The 21,605-nt window shown below is 36.3% G+C and overlaps 1 protein-coding gene across 4 annotated transcripts in view; it reads left to right on the top strand.

The window, feature by feature from the left end:
- Window positions 1-21,605, top strand: part of PHIP (pleckstrin homology domain interacting protein) — an 82,264-nt gene that overhangs the window by 51,918 nt on the left and 8,741 nt on the right. For 3 of the 4 annotated variants that reach the window (XM_060752946.2, XM_060752947.2, XM_067467752.1), the window contains 13 exons: window positions 234-374; window positions 2,576-2,652; window positions 3,510-3,741; window positions 8,197-8,316; window positions 9,756-9,863; window positions 10,368-10,492; window positions 13,222-13,304; window positions 14,515-14,626; window positions 14,823-14,935; window positions 17,320-17,475; window positions 18,090-18,210; window positions 19,744-19,869; window positions 21,017-21,089. In XM_060752946.2, the coding sequence (XP_060608929.2) occupies window positions 234-374; window positions 2,576-2,652; window positions 3,510-3,741; window positions 8,197-8,316; window positions 9,756-9,863; window positions 10,368-10,492; window positions 13,222-13,304; window positions 14,515-14,626; window positions 14,823-14,935; window positions 17,320-17,475; window positions 18,090-18,210; window positions 19,744-19,869; window positions 21,017-21,089 (1,587 nt within the window). The remainder of the gene's footprint in view (window positions 1-233; window positions 375-2,575; window positions 2,653-3,509; window positions 3,742-8,196; window positions 8,317-9,755; window positions 9,864-10,367; window positions 10,493-13,221; window positions 13,305-14,514; window positions 14,627-14,822; window positions 14,936-17,319; window positions 17,476-18,089; window positions 18,211-19,743; window positions 19,870-21,016; window positions 21,090-21,605) is intronic. The other variant, XM_060752948.2, reaches the window with a different exon arrangement.

Genomic DNA, 21,605 nt, shown 5'->3' on the forward strand with positions numbered 1-21,605 from the left:
CCATTGCAAATTGGCCAGTTCTTTTTAAAATTGGGAACTGGGGTAAAATCTCCTGAATACTGGTTCCTATCAAATTGGTGGCAACAATAAATTATCCCTCAGCTCCCTTGCTTCTTTTCAGCAGCACATTATTATCATATTTAAAAATTAATTTACATGTTATCATTGAGAATAAAATTTAATGTCAAGATATGTCATGTGTTTCTCATAATAGTTATTTTATGTTTTTATAGAATCATACTAATGATCATATATTAGATGCTAGTGATTCGAAAAAACAACAGGCCAATCCACATAATTACCGTACTAGATATGCATTGGAAGAAACTGCAAGGCCAAATGAAGACATGGAAAATGGAAGCAGTTCATCAGAGGTAAGATGCTAAGCTATATTTCATTTAATCATTTTTGCAGGGGAAAGAGGGGGTGTAACAGAATGGGCCTACCTTGAAGGGCTGGTGTGTGAGGATTTCTAGGCCCTAGAAGGGAAGGCCTTGTCTATGCCAAAGGGAGGAGAGGAGGGAGCACCCACTCCTTATATGGTAATGATGCCTGATTGGTGGAGAGATTAGAGAGTTTTGCATAGCAATAGAAGGGAGAGGGGGCCAGTCAGGGAGGAGTCTGGTGAAAAGAAAGGAAGCGTTTTTAGGTAGGAGAGAGAAACCTCTTTGAGGGAGGATTTTAAAAATAAAAGACAGTCTTTGGGGAGAAGTGCTGAGTTTTTTAAAAAAAATAGCCTCTGAGAGACAGAGTGCTGGTGTTTTGTGATCCTCTAGTGGGAGAACTGAGAGTTCTGAAAAGCCATGTGAGTGAATATTGCTTTGTGAAGGAACCATTTACTGTAAACAACAGCCAACTCTTTGCATTGGAGTTTTTCCTCCAATTTTGAGTGGCTCTGAGGGCTGACTCCGGTAGTTGGTCGGTCTGACTGGTGGAAATTGGTGGCAGCAATATAGTTGGTGGTCAGAGATCGGATCGCCTGTTGTAGGGGTCTTCTGGTAATAACATTTCACCCCACTCCCGAATCTATGGATGGTACCATTCTGGCTAATGCCAATACTCAAAAACAAGTTTGCTGCTAATGTATACGATAGCAACTTAGCATTCCATAGCTCTTCATTTAGGTGATTTGTTTTCCCTTGAATTTTAAAATTGTTTCATATACAAAATATCTCATAGTATCTAAGTGCAATTTACAAATCTTCGGCAATATGTAAGTGCAATTACTTTATCTGTTACATGGTGGCATCAAGGTTTTGAGCTGTGAGGCTCGTTTGGGTGTATAAATCTTATTTTCCTGGAATAAGTACTGAGATTAATTTAATGTTCATTTCTGTGCTTGATCCATATTCTGCTTTTCCTGTATAAATGGAACTCAGAGCAACCTCAGTTAAATCATAAAACAAAGACATTACAGTGTTAAATTCCAGAACACACTAGTAACATAAAATACAGTATCTAGCGAGTTTACATCACTTTCCACAACAAGAAAAGTCTGTTGCCAAATAGAAAGGTCTTTCTTTGATAGAAAATCTAGGGACATCCTCCTCATTCACATCACAACCTGCAACCATTAGGAGAGGAACAGTCTGTCCCAAAGATCCCAAAAATTTAGAAGAATCTGGTAGAAGCATACAATACCTAAAACAGCCTAAATCAGGGCTGTACAGGATTATGATGACTGTAACTAATGCCTGGAAACATGCAGGAAGCCAGAGAGGCTGATTTAAACAAGGAATTTTACTATTTCCAGTAACCAGCTCGGGCCATCAGTTTGACCACATCATTTTAAAGTAGTATAATTTTCAAAGGCAGTATGATGTTGAATGTACTGTTTGAATCCAAAAGGAAACAACTAATACCTGTGTCAGCATAGCAAATTAGGCATCTCCGGGTATTAACTTTGCTCCAAAGAAGGTGCCCTTGACCCACAAGCCTTACTTCCTGGCTGTTATTAAAGCTTGGATATCTAAATTCAGGATTAAATCTGTAGGTGCACCCAAACCATGGATCTGACTCTCTAGGGATCCCAAGTGCAACTCACATTCATCATAGGGCATGATTTGCTATAGGAGAATGTGAGGTTGGGAGGTGGACTTTCAGAGTTTGGGAATGGGCAGAAATGATCCCCTGATGTCGAATGTTGTCCATCATGATTTCAATTGGATACCTTTGTATTTGAAGGAGCCTTGAAATAACTTTGGAATCAAGGCTTTCAGGCCTTCTTTGGAGCAAAAGAAATCTCTTTTATCAAATGCTATTATAGCAGGGAGATACTTATTTCCTTACCTTTAGGAGGGATTTGCATTTTGCCTTTGCTGCAGATTTGTGATAATGAATTAGGATATGTGTACTCTCACCTGTCAAAAATAATCTTGAATATTGTTCTCCTTGAGCAGGATCACATAATAACTTGATTCTTAATTTCTAATAAAGTTGTGTTCTATAAAGGTTAATGAAAAAGCTGAAAATGCATTGTGTTAGGAGATAACAACCTATGGACCCAGTTGCCAGTATTTGTTACTGCTAATGTAGGCAAAGTCCACCATAAAAACATATACTGTCTTGTTCTCAGGAGATAGAAGTAGTTGTTGCCAGTGGTGGAACATCTGAAGATGAAGGAAAGGCATGGAACAGTGATGGTAGTTCTAGGTAAGTGACTGAATGTGAAGACGCAAGTTGTCTATATTTAAATAAAGCAGAAAAATAATAAATTGAAAGATGTTTCTGGGGGTGAAAGTAAAAATAAGATTTAGATGGAAGAGGGAATGCTCCACAGAACTTATGCCAGGATCCAAGGGCTGCATAGAAATAGGAGAACACCTCTGTTTTTCAAGTGAATGTCCTAACCTCCCTTAAGAGTTCACTTTGAAGATAAGGAAATTATTAGGTGTAGTGTGTTCATGAGGCAGATATATTGCTGTCCTAAATTCTGTTCCTTGCATTAAATATTTAAAAATAGACAGTATAGAGATGGAGTTTTAATTCCAGTTAAAGAGCAGATCTGTAGCTTCTTGGATTGGTGGTGTCATTTGGGGTTGAGTTAACCTGAATGAATGGACATGCCTTTCACCATTTCTTAAATGGTTTGGAATGCAAATATCTACAGAGGCATATCTACACATCTACTTTTATGGGACTTAACCTCATAAAGGGAGGTTCTCTTCCAAGAGCCTTGGTCATACTAAGGGGAGACAGCCTTGTGTCACTTCTCTTCATGGAATGCCAATAAAAACTTTCTATTCGATAGAGCATTTTAAAATTAGTTGACAAGTTTTTTTCTGTTCTTACCTATATTTTAATGGTGTTACTTTTGATTATTGTATTGATTTAGATTGGTAAACCACTCTGATATTTCTCAAAATGAAGAGTAGTTTACAAATGTTTGAATAAATGACTGCTATTTGGAACAGAAAATGTTTAATATAATTAGATAAAGTTTGTTCCTGAAATCTGCTTCTATTCATTGTTTTATATACACAATTATATTATTGTATTTTCTCTTGCAGTGATTATTCTAGTGATTATTCTGATTGGACAGCAGATGCTGGAATTAATCTGCAGCCACCAAAGAAAGTTCCTAAAATCAAGACAAAGAAAGTAGAGAGCAGTTCAGAAGATGAAGAGGGTCCAGAAAAACAAAGGCAAAAGCAAATCAGAAAAGAAAGAAAAAAAGGTATTGAAGACAAAGATGGTCCAACATCACCAAAGAAAAAGAAACCCAAAGAGAGAAAACAAAAGGTTGTATTATGGTTACAAAACAACTAACTTTTAAAAATGTTTCTTAGTAATGTTGTGAGCTTTCAAGTCATTTCTGACGTATGACAACCCTAAGACGAACCTAACATCAGCATTTGTTCTTAATAATGATATTCTTTAATGTCTTCTTTGGCGTTAGCATTAAATTAATATGAATGATTACAGCTTAAAAACATCCATAAAAACTATGTGCTTATATTATTTACAAGCTGGAATTGCATGTAGGAGATTTTTAAGACGTGCTGCTTTAAATTTTGAGTGCTCATATGTAGTAAGGTCATAGGGTTGGATTAATATGTAGAACATATTTTGTCATTTTTGTTCATTAGTCCCATCACTTCCCTCTTTATTGTTTCAATTTAAAATAAAATCAATTTTTATTAAAAATTACTGAGGCATCACTATTAAGAACATTTAAACAAATTAATAGTTGGGTTGCTGTGAATTTTCCAGGCTGTATGGCCATATTTCAGAAGCATTCTCTCTTGACATTTTGCCCACATCTATGGCAGGCATCTTCAGAGGTTATGAGATGGTCTCTTGGAAACTAGGCAAGTGAGGTTTATATATCTGTGGAATGCTTGAGGCAGGTGTGAATGTTGAGGCAGGTGTGAATGTTGCAAATGGCCACCTTGATTAGCATTTAATTAATAGTTGCTAAAGATAATAGTTTGGCACCTACCCAGAAAGTTTTTTAAAAAAACCTCTTTGGAATAGCCTGGGAAGTGGTATGCAATGACTGGCGGATGTCTAATCAGAGTACAAATGAAATGTAGTTTTCTTTTTTTTTTTTTTATTAATATTTTTATTCAATTTATCATATAAAAAAAGGGGGTGAAACATGAAGTGTGATACATAGAAAAGACAAACATGAAGTATACCACATACATACAGATGTCATTCATACTAAAAGTGCAGGTTACAAAAGACTGAGCAGACATATCGTGTTCACATCTATCGACAATAACTCCAATAATCCCCCATCTCCTCCTCCCCCCTTCCCCCCCCCCTCCTAAAGGTTAAAACCGACTTCCCCTCATTTTCATTCATTCCTGTGTCATTACATATTGCTGTATTCCTATTACATCTATATCATCCTCCATTTTCAGACATGAATAGTTTTCTATTGCTGTATTTCCTTTTCCATATAAGTCTTAAACAGGCTCCAATTGGTCATCACGGATCCTTTTCCATTGTTCTGTCTTAGCCAGAACGTTAGCTCATCCATTTCCTGGATGTCCAGAACTTTGTTTCGCCATTGCGTGATGGTAGGTATCTTATCTTGCTTCCATAAGCTGGCAAATGACATCCTGGCCGCGGTTGCTAAGAAAGTAAACAACTTTTCTGAGTTAGTATCAGGAAAAACAGAGTTATCAAACATTCCTAATAAGTAAACTTCTGGGCGCAATGGATAATTTAGCTTAAGAATTTTTCTACATTCAATATGGATGGCCTTCCAAAACTCTCTCGCCTTTGGGCACTGCCACCATAGGTGGTAAAAGGACCCCTCATTGATTTTACATTTCCAACATTTGTTGTCAGCGTTATCATACATTCTCGCTATTTTTTGTGGGGTCAGATACCAGCGGTGGAGCATCTTCAGCCAGTTCTCTTTTAGGTCCGAGGCGTAAGTATATTTAAGTCTTTTATTCCAGATAATCTCCCACTCTTTTAAGTGGATGGTTCTTCCTATATTTTTTGCCCAAAGGACCATTGAGTTTTTGATGGTCTCCGTTTCGGTTGCCCACTCCAGTAGGTTTCGGTATATGGATGTTATAACTTTTTTGTTCTTTTTATGGAGCTTGTCCCACAAATCTGTTTCCTCCCCGAAGCCTAGCTTACTGTCCTCCTTGTAGCTTTCCTTAATCTGGGCATATTGCAGCCACGAGATGTTCTTAAAATTTTGAGTTATTTCTTTTTGGGTTTTGAGCACCCAGGAACCGTTCTTTTTAAGGAGAATATCTCTGTAGGAGGGCCAGGAAACCCATCCTAGGAGTCTACGGTGTTTCGCCTCTAGGGGAGAGATCCATAAGGGAGTTTTCTGGAAAAGGTATTTTTTGTGTCTTTCCCAAACTTTGATCAGGCCAGACCTCACGAAATGATTTCCGAAGTTTCCTTCTTTCTTGGTCCCCTCATACCACAGGTATTCATGCCAGCCCTTTCGGAGGTCGAACCCTTCAATGGTTAGAATCTTGATATTTTGTAACATGGTCCAGTCGCGGATCCAAGATAGCGCACTGGCTTCATAATATGCTTGCAGGTTCGGAAGGCCAAATCCTCCTTTATGGGTTGGCATTGTCATTATCTTATATTTAATCCTGGGCCTTTTATTTTTCCAGATGAACTTTGTGATCTCTTTGTTCCAATCCTTAAAGATCTTAAAATTCCGAATAATAGGGAGATTCTGGAAGATATAGAGCAGTTTGGGGAGGACATTCATTTTTATAGTTGCCACTCTACCTAGCAGCGATAGATTTAGTTTCTTCCATGTTTCCAACTCCTTTTTGATTTCCTTCCATTTTCCTATGAAGTTATTTTCTAGTAGATTTAAATTCCTCTGGGTGATCCAGATTCCTAGATACTTAATCTTATTAACTGTTTTAATTCCTGATAGGTCTTCTAGTTTCTTCTGATTAGTTTTTGAGATGTTTTTGGTTAGCAGCATTGTTTTCCTTCTATTTATTTTGAGACCCGCAACCTCCCCATATTTTTCGATTTTGTCCAGCCATAGTTGTATTGTTTCTCTTGGGTTCTCTACCACACATATGATGTCATCCGCGAATGCTCTAAGTTTTAGCTCTTGTTTGTCTATTTTCAGACCCCGTAGAGCTTTGTCCTCCCGTATTTCCTTAAGTAAAACTTCTAGAGCAAAGATGAAAATTAGGGGGGATAAAGGACAGCCCTGCCTAGTGCCTTTTTGGATTGGAAAGTCTTCTGATGTGATTCCATTTATAACTAGTTTAGCTTTTTGATCTCTATAAATGGCCTCAATGGCATTTCTAAATTGGAACCCAAAGTCCATTTCTTGAAATAGCATTTTGAAGAAATCCCAGCGGATGTTATCAAACGCTTTCTCAGCGTCAATGGCCAGCAATGCTACCTCTTTCTGGTGGTGGGTTTCATAGTACTCAACTGTATCAAGGATAGATCTTACATTATCCTTGATAGTTCTATTAGGCAGAAAGCCGTTTTGGTCCTCTCCTATCCAGTTTGATAAAAAGGTCTTAAATCTATTAGCCATGATGGTTGAAAAGATTTTATAGTCATTATTTAACAGGGAGATAGGGCGATAGTTCCTAATGTCATCTTTATCCGAACCCTCCTTGTGAATAAGAGTAATTTCCGCAGTTCTCCAAGACTCTGGAATATCTCCTTCCTGAAGTGCTTTATTCATCACTTCTTTAAGCGTGCTCACGATTTCTTCCTGGAGCGTCTTATAAAAACCCGCAGAGAAGCCGTCGGGGCCAGGAGCTTTATTGTTGCAGAGGCCTCTGATTGCATTCTTAATTTCTTCTATCGATATTTCTTGATTTAGTTCGGTTCTTTGTTCGTCTGTTATTTTTCCTAACTTTTGCTTACTTAAGTATTCAACAATCTTATCCATATTTATTTCTTCCTGATTATATAATTCCTGGAAGTAATTTTGAAATTCTTTTGTTATTTCATCTTCTTTTATCAGTATTCTGTCTCCCCTTTTTATTCTAGTTATTCGTTGTAGTTGGGTTTTCTTTCTTATTTTCCAAGCCAAAGCACTTCCTATTTTATTCGCATTTTCAAATTCTCTTTGATGAATAAATTTTAGTTGATTTGCCATTTTTTCTAAATCAATTCTATGTTTTTCTTTCTTTAATACTTCTAGTTTTTCATTTAGTCCTAGTCTTTCTGGGTTGTTTTTCAGCTCTTTTTCAGTCATGTCGATCTTTTTCTCTACAAGGGCCTTTTGGTTGTTCTTAAGTCTACTTCTGATAGAGGCATGTTGAATTAAGTGACCCCTTATTACTGCTTTGTAAGCGTCCCATATAATTTGGGTCTTAGTTTCATTTTTGGTATTTAATTCGAAATAGTCCCTTGTTTTTTCTTTGTATTTCTTTATGTCCTCCTCCTTTTTGAGGAGGTTGTCATCCAGTCTCCACTTTCTTCTTCCTTGTCTGTGATTTAGTGTCATAATAATTGGATTGTGGTCTGAGTGGTCCCTCGGTAATATTTTGATCTCTGTTACTTTAGATGTGATTGTTCTTGTGGACCAGATCATGTCGATTCTGGTCCAGACACGATGTCTATTAGAGAAGTGTGTATAGTCCTTTACTCCTATATTATGGGCCCTCCAGGTGTCGTCTAGAAATGTAGTTTTCTTTAAGGGTTTGGGTGTAAATGATACTCTCAAGACAGTTTCTTAAAGTGCTACATTTAACTTGGATTTATGTGGGATTTCTTTAGAGGTTGCCTGTGGGAGTTTTATCAGAAAATGGCTTGACATTGGAAGAATGGCTGCCTTCAGTATGGATTACGGATCCTTTCCCCCGCCGATGTCCATTTGTACCACAAATGGGAGACGAGGTATTTCATTTTCTGTATGACTTTCTAGGCTTGCTTAGTGACAGGTCACCCTGTCAAACTGTCTTTGAATCAAATGAGACCTGTTTTAAAATTTTTATGTTTCATATAAGGAGACGTTGAATGTTAGGCATATTTCCTATAATTCAGGATGTGTGTGTGTAATTATGTTTATTGGGTTCTTTTACTATTACCTCCTCCTGTTGGTTGTATTAGTTTACTTTTTCTTCTTCTTAACCAGTACTAGAAGTACACAATAAATATTTTATTTCTGAATTATCTGCCATTTATAGTAAAAGATACATTTTAATTATCTGACATTGTCAAATTCCATCAGCAAATCTCATCCAAATATGTGGAAAGAAAGAAAAAATGTAATTTGGTGTCAACAAAAGGCTGATATTGGGATATGTGCACATGTTCATGGTAGAAGAACTTGCTTGTCAAGTCCTGAGATATCCAAAGCAAGCCACATATGTTTATATGTATGCATGCCTGTATATATATATCCACCCATCCCAGTACTTCAAATTGGGCCTGGAAATATATCTACAGCTAGTGTTGCTAGGTCTGAATACATGTTGTAGCCTTTGTAGCACCACAGAATGTTACTGAGCAAGTGGTATAGGCTTTAGAAGGCTTTCATTTTAAGTGTGATCTTTTCTCATTTATCAGAACAAGCAGTGAAATGCACCGTAAGCTTCAAAATTGCACATGGTTGAATTCTCACTTTGTAGATTTGAGTTTGCGCCTTGCAAAGTTACTTCACTTTTTAAATATGTTCAACACAAAGTGCAGTTTAAGTGATATCTCATATGCCTATTTTATTGTCTTAGGAAAATCTTCTATCTCCCACTTGAAAATGGGTACTTGCATAAGATTATATAGAAATATGTAAGGGGTAGCTTTAACTGTGATATCATTTTTCAGTTGTTGACCATAAATAAATGTTTGGGAAGCTGACATGCATTTTAAATAATAAATCCACAGTTGCATGAGATAGTGGCAGACACTATCTCATTTCTTTTAAATACTGGCAGAGATTTTGTGTGGACAATGTAGCTACAATGGCGCAGCTACGATCTGTTTCCCAATCTGATCCCTAAAAACCTATCATAAAAACTGGGCAAACCCTACCAATTTCAGGAGTGCTGTGGTTTTAGCAACAGCGGTGCTGAAGGACGATCATCCTTCCTCCTCTTGCCAGTAAGCCATTATGTGACAAGATCATAATTGAAGTTGCAAGATTCTTTTGTATTTTTTTATACAGGCAGTCCCCAAGTTATGAAGAAGATAGATTCTGTAGGTTTGTTCTTAGGTTGAATTTTTATGTAAGTCAGAACAGGTATATTTTAAAGTATAACTTCAGCCCCCCCCCCTCCAATATATATATTGTTGTGGAAACAAGGATTGGTGATAAATGTTTTTGTTACATCCTTCAGGTTTACTATTTCCGCCAAGGCCATGAAGCATATGTTTCTATGGCAAAGAAGAACAAGATATATAGCATCAATCCAAAAAAACAACCGTGGCATAAGATGGAACTTCGGGTACGACTTTTTCTTATCCCTCTTTAATTTTTAAAGAAAGGTTGCTGAGTTATCCCAAAGTGCCAAATTAGCATGGGTTTTAAAGGATATACCAGCTGAAGTTTTTCTGTAAGACTTGAAACTCTTTATGGACTTTCTGAAGAGTAAGAAGAAGAAGAAAGTATTACAGTTGTTTGTAATTAGTAGAATTACTTAATTGGATGTGTAATGACAAGATATATAAAAATATATTTCTTCATTTCAGTTAGCCTTGGGAGAACACAGCTCCATTGTGTTTTAGTTCAATATTTCTTCTTCTTTTTGTGCATTTTATTGTGATTGTGTATATTATTGTGATTGTAAAGTAGATTGTGTTAAAATTACAACCCTCCCCCCCAAAAAACAAAAACAAAACCCTGAATACAAAACTGCAGAGCAAATCTAGCTGAACTCATGAAGTGAGAATAGCCATCTGAAAAGCAGGATATTTTTAAAATATGGTTTTGTTTTGTTTTGTTTTGTTAGGAACAAGAGCTGATGAAAATAGTTGGAATAAAATATGAAGTTGGGCTGCCTACACTTTGTTGCCTTAAACTGGCTTTTCTTGACCCAGATACTGGTAAACTGACTGGAGGATCTTTTACAATGAAGTAAGGAAAATAAAAGTTCAAATAGCTGTCATGCTGTTTACTCATAATACAGGGTGTTTGTTCTTTCATAGCACATTTATTGTAGAAAAATAAAATGTGCTTGTAAGATGAGCCTGGTTTAAAAGTAGCTTTCATGTGTCCATGCCTTTGAACTTCTGAAAAACAAGCTGCTGCTATTCTCTCTGTTGCAGGTGGTGCTATAACCAAAGGCTACATTAGTTATAGCACCAACTGCTTGATTTTTTTTTAAAAAGCTGTAACAAAATGTATTGAGTTGTATCCAATAGTGTCTATTTATCAGTAGAATGATGTCTTCACAAAATACAGGGTGTTTCAAAGAGATGGACTCGATCTGAAAATGCTGTCTTGGCAATCAGGAACTGCCCATGAATTACAAACTGGGTGGATGCAGGGAACGCCATAGATGTAGCATATCTGGATTTCAGTAAGGCCTTTGACAAGCTCCCCAATTACCTTCTGGCAAACAAACTAGTCAAATGTGGGCTAGGCAAAACTACAATTGGGTGGATCTGTAATTGGTTAAGTGAACGAACCCAGAGGGTGCTCACCAATGCTTCCTCTTCATTCTGGAAATAAGTGACGAGTGCCACAGGTTTCTGTCCTGGGCTCAGTCCTGTTCAATATCTTTATTAACAACTGAGATGAAGAGTTAGAAGCATGATCATCAAGTTTGCAGACGACACCAAATTGGGAGGAATAGCCAATACCACAGAAGACAGGAGCAGAATTCAAAACGATCTTAAGAGATTTGAGAGATGTGTCGAAACTAACAAAATGAAGTTCAACAGGGACAAATACTTAGACAGAAAAAATGAAATGCAAAGTTACAGAATGGGGGACGCCTGGCTCAATAGCAGTACGTATTGCATTCTCAAAATACACGTGCTGATTATGGGACATGTATCTTAATCTTCAGGGTGCCATAAGGAATTTAAACTTCTGCTGCAACAGGTTAGCACGTCGATTCCACTGAAAAGAGGTGACATTGTTTTGTCTACTGTAGACCTTGAGTCAAGGCGTGTGTATGGATTTGGGTGTGGACAACAACTTAAACATGAGCCAATAATGTCATGCTACAGTTAAAAAGCCAATGGGATATTGGCCTGCATAAATAGGAGTATTGTGTCTAGATCCAGGGAAGTCATGCTACCCCTCTATTCTGCCTTGGTTAAACCACACCTGGAATACTGTCCAATTCCAGGCGCTGCTATTAAAGGGAGATGTTGACAAACTGGAATATGCCCAGAGTAGGGTGACTAAAATGATCAGGGGTCTGGAGAACAAGCCCTGTGAGGAACACCTTAAAGAGCTGGGCATATTTAGCCTGCAGAAGAGAAGGCTGAGGAGATAAGATGGCCACGTATAAATATGTGAGGAGAAGTCATAGGGAGGAGGGAGCAGGTTTGTTTTCTGCTGCCCTGGAGACTAGGACATGGAACAATTTTGTTTGTTTGTTTATTTATTTATTTGATTTGTATACCGCTACTCCCAATTTTGCTCAGAGTGGTTTACAGAAGTAGATTAAAACAATACAATTAACTTTAAAATACAATAAAATAAGAACAGAGTTATTCACCCATCGAAAGCTTCTTGGAAGAGAAAGGTTTTACAGGCTTTCCGAAAAGCAATGACATCAAACTACAGGAAAGGAGATTCCACCTGAACATTAGGAAGAACTTTCTGACTGTGAGAGCTGTTCAACTGTGGAAGTCTTTGCGCTGTGGAAATATTTGCGCTGGAGTGTGGTGCCAGCTCCTTCTTTGGAGGCTTTTCAAGAGAGGCTGGATGGCTATTTGTCGGGGGTGCTTTGAATGTGATTTTCCTGCTTCTGAGCAGTGGGTTGGACTGGATGGCCCATGAGATTTCTTCTAACTCTATGATTGTATGAATGAAACTTACCACTGGAAATAGTGGGATATAGTTTCAAATGATTGTTGCTAGATGTCCCTCACACTGCAGAAGCAGCTCCTGACTGACCTCAGTGATTCACAAAATGAGTACCTTGAAACATAAGGCCTAATGAGATATTCTCTATTTGCAGGGTTATTTTCTTAGCTTTGTTTCTGGCTCAAAATGGTTAGTTAAAACTTGCTAACTTGTTAAGTTATAACTGAAGTCATTAAACTGTTGGTAACTTTCTTTGTAGTTATAACATGTTGCCATTATGAAACATACAGCTTTGAAATTGGGTCCATCATTTTGATACACACTGTAGACTTCCTGGGTACCATTTGGAGCAGATTGGGGAGAGTCTGTAGCAGGAAGAAGAGGAAGGAAAGATTTTGTTGTTAGAGTGACATTTTTATGTTTTTCATTGTTTTGAGGACAACCTGATGAATAATATGCTTGGTGACCACATTTTCAGTAATCAACTGAAGGAATGCATGTGGCATACACCCACACACACATATCTGGGATGAAATAGTGCACCTTTCTATCTTTGCTCTTTTCCCCTTACACTTAGATGGAGGCAAAGTGTAGGATTGCTGTAGGGAATGCCAAAGAGTCACATACAATGACCCCTCACCCACCCCCTCATCCTTTCATCCGTTTTTATTGGTCTTTTCTCTGCTAACATTCCTATACTGATCGTCTGAGTTAACCCATTATGTGTGCTAAATTCTTTCTTGGCATTTATGTATTCAAATATAATTGGCTATAAAGTGGTAAGCAGTGCTCTCATACCATATCATATTGGTTGTACGTAGGTATCATGATATGCCAGATGTTATCGATTTCCTGGTGTTAAGGCAGCAATTTGATGATGCAAAACACAGACGATGGAACATAGGTGGGTGTCTTAAGATACAGTCATATACCAGTGATTGGGGTCAGAGTTCTATTTGAGTGTAATAAAATTGGATTATTAGCATATTTCAAAGAATACATTCCAACGACATTTATAAAGTTAATGTAAAGTACAAAATTTGAATGGTTGGTTTCCATAAGAAGCAGTGGTCTGGTAATTTTGAAAGCAGTATAGCCTCTTTTTCTATGTACCGTATTCACAAAATGTATATGTTAAAATCTCTAGTTAATTTAATGCATTGATAAATAACAAACCTTGAAGTTGAAAAGTAACAAAATCATGATTGATAAACTGATGGTTAGTCATGTACTGACCCATTTCTTGTCTGTTATTTCCTTGTAGATTTAACATTTCTTCCACTCTATTTTGTGACTTTTAATGCTTATTTACTTTGTTGGGTTTTCTTTTTCTTTCAGTTTATACAAAAATAAAATGTTCCAACATAATACAATGTAAATATTATTTTAAGGGTTATATTATGAATGAATATATTTGTTTCTTTCTTATTTCAAATTGAATCGTGAGTCTTGAAGATTTTGTCAATGTCTTTAGAATGTCTATTGAACATATATTTGGTGTTGTCAATACTGTTCAATTTAAGGAAAGAGAGCGAGGTTAATATGGAAGAATTAAACTCTATCATATAAAAATCCTTAGATTAGATAATCATCTCACCAAGTCCTGGGTATGGGATTCAAGTCTTGTGATGCCAACCCTTTGTTCCACATTTAACGTAGAGGCCAATTTATCACCTCAAGACAGTTTTGTCTGCTGCATAGTGTCTCTCTGTCTGCTGCATATTGAAATATTTGCAGCAGTGTTCACTTATGTTATATTTATAGAATACCATACTACCATAGAATACCATACTATTATGGAAGACTTTAAAATATTACAGAAATGTACTTCTATATCATATATTATATATACCACTTTTCATGTCTGGAAGTATACTGCTTATGCCACAGTAGGTTTCAGCTTGAAGAAGAGCCCACTTTTAGCATATAACTTTATGTGGAAGTTATTCTTCACCTTCCTTGGCCAAATTCATCTATTCAATATCATTAGCTAATTGAAAGTTTCATTGGGTTGCAATTTTTGTTTGTTGTGTAGTTGGCAGTAGTTGAATTTAAAAATGCTGGTAACATTTATGAAAAACCAATTACTGAATTACTGTGGTGTTCTTGTCCAGGTGATAGATTTAGATCTGTAATTGATGATGCCTGGTGGTTTGGGACAATAGAAAGTCAAGAGCCCCTTCAGCCTGATTATCCTGACAGCTTGTTTCAGTGCTACAATGTCTGGTTAGTAACTTTGTTTATATATAATGTTTACCTTTCCTCTTTTATATCATGTGTTTTAACCATTAACTGCAAAATTATGCTCCTTCTTCTTTAAAATATGGAATTATGTGTTTTTCCTCAAAACAGTCAAGTCATTTCATTAATAACCTAAATGTGATTGTCTGATCTTATTTTTCCTTTTTTTTTGTCTTGGAAGTTGGGACAATGGAGACACTGAGAAAATGAGTCCTTGGGATATGGAGCCTATACCAAACAATGGTATGTGTCTACTTTCCCCTAGAAGTACAGAAAGGAGACAGAACTTACTATGTACGTATGTGATCAACTGTAAAGATGTTAAGCTTATTTTGCTGTAAAGAAAGGGAAACCTATTTTAACACATTAACAAAACTGTGAAATAATTGTTTGTTCAGAATTTCTAAACAGAAAGGTTCTTTTTTCCAGCACTGATAACAAGCCTTAATTTTCAAAGTCATCAGATCTTAATAATTGCTATATTTGGTCTATTTATTTATCATATCAAGGCCTGAATTTTCTTGGTAATCCCAGCTAAAGTAAGACCAAATGAAATAGATGGCAAATGGAAGACTTACATCACCATGTAGCTAATAAAATCAGATTTTCTGCGGTTTGCATGTTATCTAAATAGTATGATGAACCACGCCCATCAATAGGCATCCAGTTTTTGGCTGACCTTGCAAGAAAAGCCAGGAATTGTGGCAACTAGCATCTAAGGTTGATTCTTTCTGTATACCAGCTTTTCCCTCTATTTAGGAAAAATGGTAAGAAACAGTGTTGTCAACCTTAATAAAAGAGTAATCAAATAATATCATGCCTTATTTCCCAGCTCTAGTGTTGAAGAATGGGCAGGACAATCCTTACCTATATCTGCAGTTCCAAAAGTAGAATGAGGAGTGCCATATTGTGAATGTGGCAAAAGAAATTTAAACACTTTGCCACATGAATCAGTCTCTGTGTTTATATATTAAGAAGTTTCAACCAAAAGTGTGGAACTATGCACATTATATATTTTAATCTGTTTAATGTTTTAATGTGTTTATTGACTAATTAACTGTTTTAATGGAGGGCTATGTTGTTTTGTTTACTGTTAATTTAACTGATATTGAATTGTACTGCAGTTGTAAACTGACTTGAGTCCCCTAAGGGGGAGAAAGGTGGGGTATAAATGAATAGAATAAAACAAAACAAAACAAACAATTACCAAGGAATTTAATTCTATTCTAATGTTGGTAGAGAATTACATTCTTCTTTTTCACTCTGTGTTTTATTCTTCCCCTCTAATTCTATGCTTGAAAAAAGAGCATTAAGATGAATAATCAGAGTATGGTATTTCACCACGTAATAGTTGCTACCCTATAATGGTTACACTCCCCTTTTTTGCCTCCAAAAATTAGCTTCCAGCCTTTCATACCATTATTGTCACATGTATACTGTTTGGGGCCTGGATCCCACCCACCCCCCTCCTCTGAGGCACGGCAGTTAACTCCAAACTGAGCTGTTTGGGGCTTGGATCTTCCCTCCCCTCTTTTACAAGGCAAAATACACAGAAAAACAAAGCTGTTTGTTTGGGGTTCCATATCTTCCCACAGCCTCCTCTTCCTGTCTCAGAGGTAAGGCAGTTTAAAAACAAAACAAAAAACAAACATGCACACAGAAACCAGCGGATCAAAGGCACATCTTTTTCTGAAAAATAAAGGCATTGAAATGCGAACTTCATGTGATGAAATATGGTACTCTTAAGCCCCTCCCCCCCAGAAGTTTTGGCACCCTAGTGCAGGATTCCAGGCAGTTATTGAAGATTAGTCATGATTATTCTTGCATAATGTGGAGGTGAATTTTTTTTATCCTCATGTATTATATATAATGCTAAAAAAACCGTGCTAAGATCTAAAGTAACATATAGTCTTTCATTCAGTTTTAACTTGTAAGGATACAAAATTTTGTTTCATAATTGCCTTTGCTAATTTTGACTTAAGACAAGGATTGATTTCAAGGGGATGGTTATTTTAGTCTGTTTTAGCTGGATTTGATGAAATAGACAACAGTGTGTGCAAGCTAATGTCAAATAAAACTTATGCATGAAAGAATAACAGATGCCTAGTTAATAGAGATTCTATGATGTTTTGCTATAAACATCATTTATAGCAAAGCATATGGTATTTACTTTAAAGATTTTGTTTTGTCGTGTCAGAAGCGACTTGAGAAACTGCAAGTCGCTTCTGGTGTGAGAGAATTGGCTGTCCGCAAAGACATTGCCCAGGGGATGCCCGGATGATTTGATGTTTTATCATCCTTGTGGGAGGCTTCTCTCATGTCCCCTCATGAGGAGCTGGAGCTGATAGAGGGAGCTCATCCGCCTCTCCCCGGATTCAAACCTGCGACCTGTCGGTCTTCAGTCCTGCCGGCACAGGGGTTTAACCCACTGCGCCACCCGGGGCTCCGTACTTTAAAGATGAATTAATTGTATTAAATGTATTAATTAATGAGAAATACTGAGTAATGTGTATGTTCCCACAAGTCTAATGTTATATTTATAATATCAATCAATATCTGCTCCGAAATAGCAGTGGGCCATGGATTATTCATATCATTGTGTCTTTATAGACATGTAGCTCTTCTACTTGCAAGTATTACTGTATCAGCTGTTATGTTAGTTTTGTTCTTGCTTTCAGCTGTCTTTCCAGAGGAGCTTGGAACTAGTGTTCCTTTAACTAGTGCTGAGAGCAGATCACTGATCTATAAGCCCCTGGATGGAGAATGGGGTTCCCGGAGTCGCGATGATGAATGTGAAAGAATAATTTCAGGGATAAACCAACTGATGACTCTAGGTATTTTACTGTGAATGAATATAGTGACATATATTGATGCTCACTAAGTGTTCCTTTTGTTTATATCTAATGGATACAATTTTTAAATTTTTTTTTCATTGCTTTTCTTATTGGGGTTAGTTAAATTTATGCTTACTAACATTCTAAGGATTTTCACTAAATGGGTGTCAAACTGAGAGCATATATCCACCGGACAGAGAATGCAAAGCCCTTCAATTAGATAAAATAGATTGTCTGTAGTTTGTAGTTATTGTAGTTAGTTTTTGATGTTTAGGATTTAGTAGTCTATAAAAAGTATTTAATTCTTTGTTGTTGATGATGTTGATTTATTTTTTGTTTGTATGTATGTTTTCTTTTACTCTGTCTTAATAAAAAGATAATCATAAGTATTCAGAGGAGAAAAATAACATTGATGTCATGGACTTTGGAGAATATTTTTTATTAGGACTTAAATACAAATACACGATCAAGCAACACTGCTTAGTGTTTTTTTATACATTTATAAAAATAATACCTATCTTTAACTATCCAGGCTGTTTTTTAAAATACCTTTACAACTTTAAAAATGCTATTCTTTGATTCAGTTATTACATCTTTGTTGTTTTCATATTTAGATATTGCGTCTGCTTTTGTGGCTCCTGTGGATTTCCTAGCTTATCCAATGTACTGTACTGTTGTTGCATATCCTACTGATCTCAGCACAATTAAACAAAGACTGGAAAATAGATTTTACAGGTGTGTTCCTTGTGAAATTACTTGAAATGCACTTTTGACTTCTATGGCATCTTACATTTTTTGCGTGATCATGTCTAGAGTATGGCAGTATTACATAAGGCTGTATTTGAAGTGTAATCAGAAACTTCCTTTTTTCTTTATGTAGCAGCCTTGTTGTTAACACAACTATGTACAAAGAGAATGTAACTCCATGTTGAGACAGCTGCACCTCATTTCTAATGTGTTTCCAGGGATAGTTGGAAGTGATTATGATGACTGTTGAAACCCTGCATGCTTTAGTACTATGATATCTGAAGAATTCTTTCCTCTGAAATGAACCTGACTCACCGATTAAGATAACCTTCAGAGAGCTCCTCAATTTCCCAGTGACTCTAGTGCAGTGGTTCTCAACCTGTGAGTCCCCAGATGTTTTGGCCTTCAATTCCCATAAATCCTAACAGCTGGTAAACTGGCTGGGGTTTCTGGGAGTTGTAGGCCAAAACACCTGGGGACCCACAAGTTGAGAACCACTGCTCTAGAGATATACTTAATCTAGAGAGTTAAGATTTTTCTGTGGCTTAGGTTCCAATAGAGTCTTCTAAAGGTGGCTAGCCTCATTTCCCTCAGTAATATCCTTTTCAAGGAAAAGAATGTCATATGTATTTTTATATAGTGTTTTAATCTATCAAATATTTTGACTTTTTCAGTTTTATTTTTAGCTGTTGTTTTTATGTTTTAATTTTAAGACCATCTTGAGTTCTACACATTAAATAAATTGATAAATCAAATTTATCATATTAAATAAATAATACTGTGCCTTTTTCTTGTTCTTTCTATTAGATATCTTATGTTCCACACGGGAATATAGAGAGAGGAGATTAAGATACTTATTTTAAAAGGTTTTTTTTTTAATTTGCTGTAGTTTCTTTTGAGCCTCACAGTATCCATGTACCATGTTAGTGGTGGTGCAAATAAAAACAAAGGATGATAATCATTTATTTAGAACCAGGGCATCATCACAGAGTATCTGTTTTTAGTTCCAGATCAACCATGGAAGATGTGAAGTAGTAACACAGAGAAGCAAAAAAGTGCACTTTTTTGCTTCTAAGCAAATACAGGGTTTCTATAAAATCTTATTACTATTTAAAGATACACATTGTGCCATTTAGTGGTTAATTCCATTTAACAGTACTTTTTTCATCAACAGGGTTCCTGAAATACACAAATGCAATGTGATTAAAAACTTTGATAACCATTAAGTACATAGAAAAAATCTGATTAAGATATCTCATCATTTGCCTTTGTAATATTTTTAAATGGTAAAGAAGACTTTATTGACACACTGTATAACTAGCCATAAGTTTCTACTATGTAATTATACTTCTGAATTAAAATATTTTCTATTAAGTTTGATGTAAGTTTCAAATTAAGCACTGATAGCTACTCCCCCGTACTGTAATTCGTTCACAAAATCTTTTTACATGTTAGATTTTTTTTTAATTACAGATGTATTTTTTCACAATTTGTTTTTGTGTTTTCCCCAATTTTTTAAAGGCGTCTTTCTTCACTCATGTGGGAAGTTCGGTATATAGAATACAATACTCGGACATTCAATGAACCAGGAAGTCCCATTGTCAAATTGGCGAAGTTTGTCACAGACCTCCTCCTGCAGTTCATGAAGTAAGCTTCTATATAGAGATCTGCAATGAACATGACATAAGAAGGGTTGTTTATTTATTTCATTTATACCCAACCTTTCTCCCCATGGGGACCCAAGGTGGCTAACAACCACACTCTTTAGTCATAGTTTAAAACAAAAGAAAATACAAAAATTGAAAAAATAGTATGCAGGCGAAACATCAGGAGAAATGCCTCTAGAACATGGCCATATAGCCCGAAAAAACCCACAAGAACCGAGTGATTCCAGCCATGAAAGCCTTCGACAATACATTGAAAAAATAGTACTGTGTAGTCATAATTTCCTTCAGTAAAAGTTGCTTGAAAGTTTCTACCAGGAGAGTTGGTCAGGAAGCCTGTTTTTCTCTGTGTCCTTGTTCTGATTTTCATCCTTGAGGGCCTTATTATGTTACTAGAAATCAGAGACAGGAAAACGTGGGGTTATGGGCCCTCACTAACCCCCCAGGAGTCTTTGGAGGACCACACTTTCCTCTGCAGATCTCCTGCAAAAATAAAAAGAAAGAAAGAAATGTACCCCAAATGCCATTTGAGGGACATGCTTTTTGCCCCTTTCTTGGCCTCCTGGAAGGATTTTGAAACAAAACATTTGGAATTTTGTTTTTGCACAAGTTTGTTTTGGCCCTGAGGGTTGGGATGGCTTAATGGACCCTCCAGACAGGATAGAACCCCCTCCAAATGCTCTAGAGGTCATTTTGTGGCTTTTGTGGTGTTTTTTAAATCCTGGGGGTTGCATTCAGCCTATGAGCTGCACTTTTCTCACTCCTGTTATAAACATTTTAACAACAAATGTATTCTTTGGATGACATGGTGGAGCAACCTATTATGATTTGGTGTCAATCTCCTCTTACCGAGTGATAGGAATATGATGGGAATAAGTTTTCAGTATTAAGGAATGTACCGATAATGCTTTTTTGAAAGCAATGTTTTGATCATAAGGTCCAGCTTTTGTGGATACTGTAGACTAAGTGATAGGATACAAACAGAACCCCATTTTTGGTAAACATTTTATACTGTACTAGAAGCATTTTCCCTGTTTAGAGAAGAAACAGTTGTTGAATCTGTTTGTTGAGATAGACAGTTTTAATTGTTGAAATTTTGCACACACTAATACAATTTTTGCATTGAACAGAGATCAGACTTGCTATGACATAATCCCACTTTATAATGCAATGAAGAAAAAAGTCTTGTCTGACTCAGAGGAGGTAAGTTGACTTAGTGTGCCATAATTTGTGGTTTAGGAGGCATACATTTTCTGAATATTATAAAATATTATAAAATATTTTGCATCTTCCACAGTACCAAATATTACTGCATGTAGATCTTTGATGGTGCTTGTATATATACCTTTGAAAAATATGTAGCATTAATGAGTCACCCTAGAAATAATGCTCAATACTTGAGGATGGCTCCAGATTCCATGGAAAGCCTTCCAAAATTAGTCTCTCGGCTCTCCAGAATTCCAAGAAATTATATCTATCTGCTACATGTGGTTATGTGACATTTCAATAGTCTTGCTACCAGAGATGTTATGGGCCAAAGAAAAAATCAACAATTTGGACAAATTGTTCATGTTCTCTCAGACTGTTGAGGGGGGTGGACTATAGTTGTTTTTTTTTTAAAAAAACCAACATATTATTTGTAGTACAAAAAACAATACAAAAAGCAATGCAATATTTAAAATAAAAAACAATTTTAACCAACATAAACTGACCAGTATT

This window comes from Anolis sagrei, chromosome 1, assembly GCF_037176765.1.
Source record: "Anolis sagrei isolate rAnoSag1 chromosome 1, rAnoSag1.mat, whole genome shotgun sequence".
Taxonomy (NCBI): Eukaryota; Metazoa; Chordata; class Lepidosauria; order Squamata; family Dactyloidae; genus Anolis; species Anolis sagrei.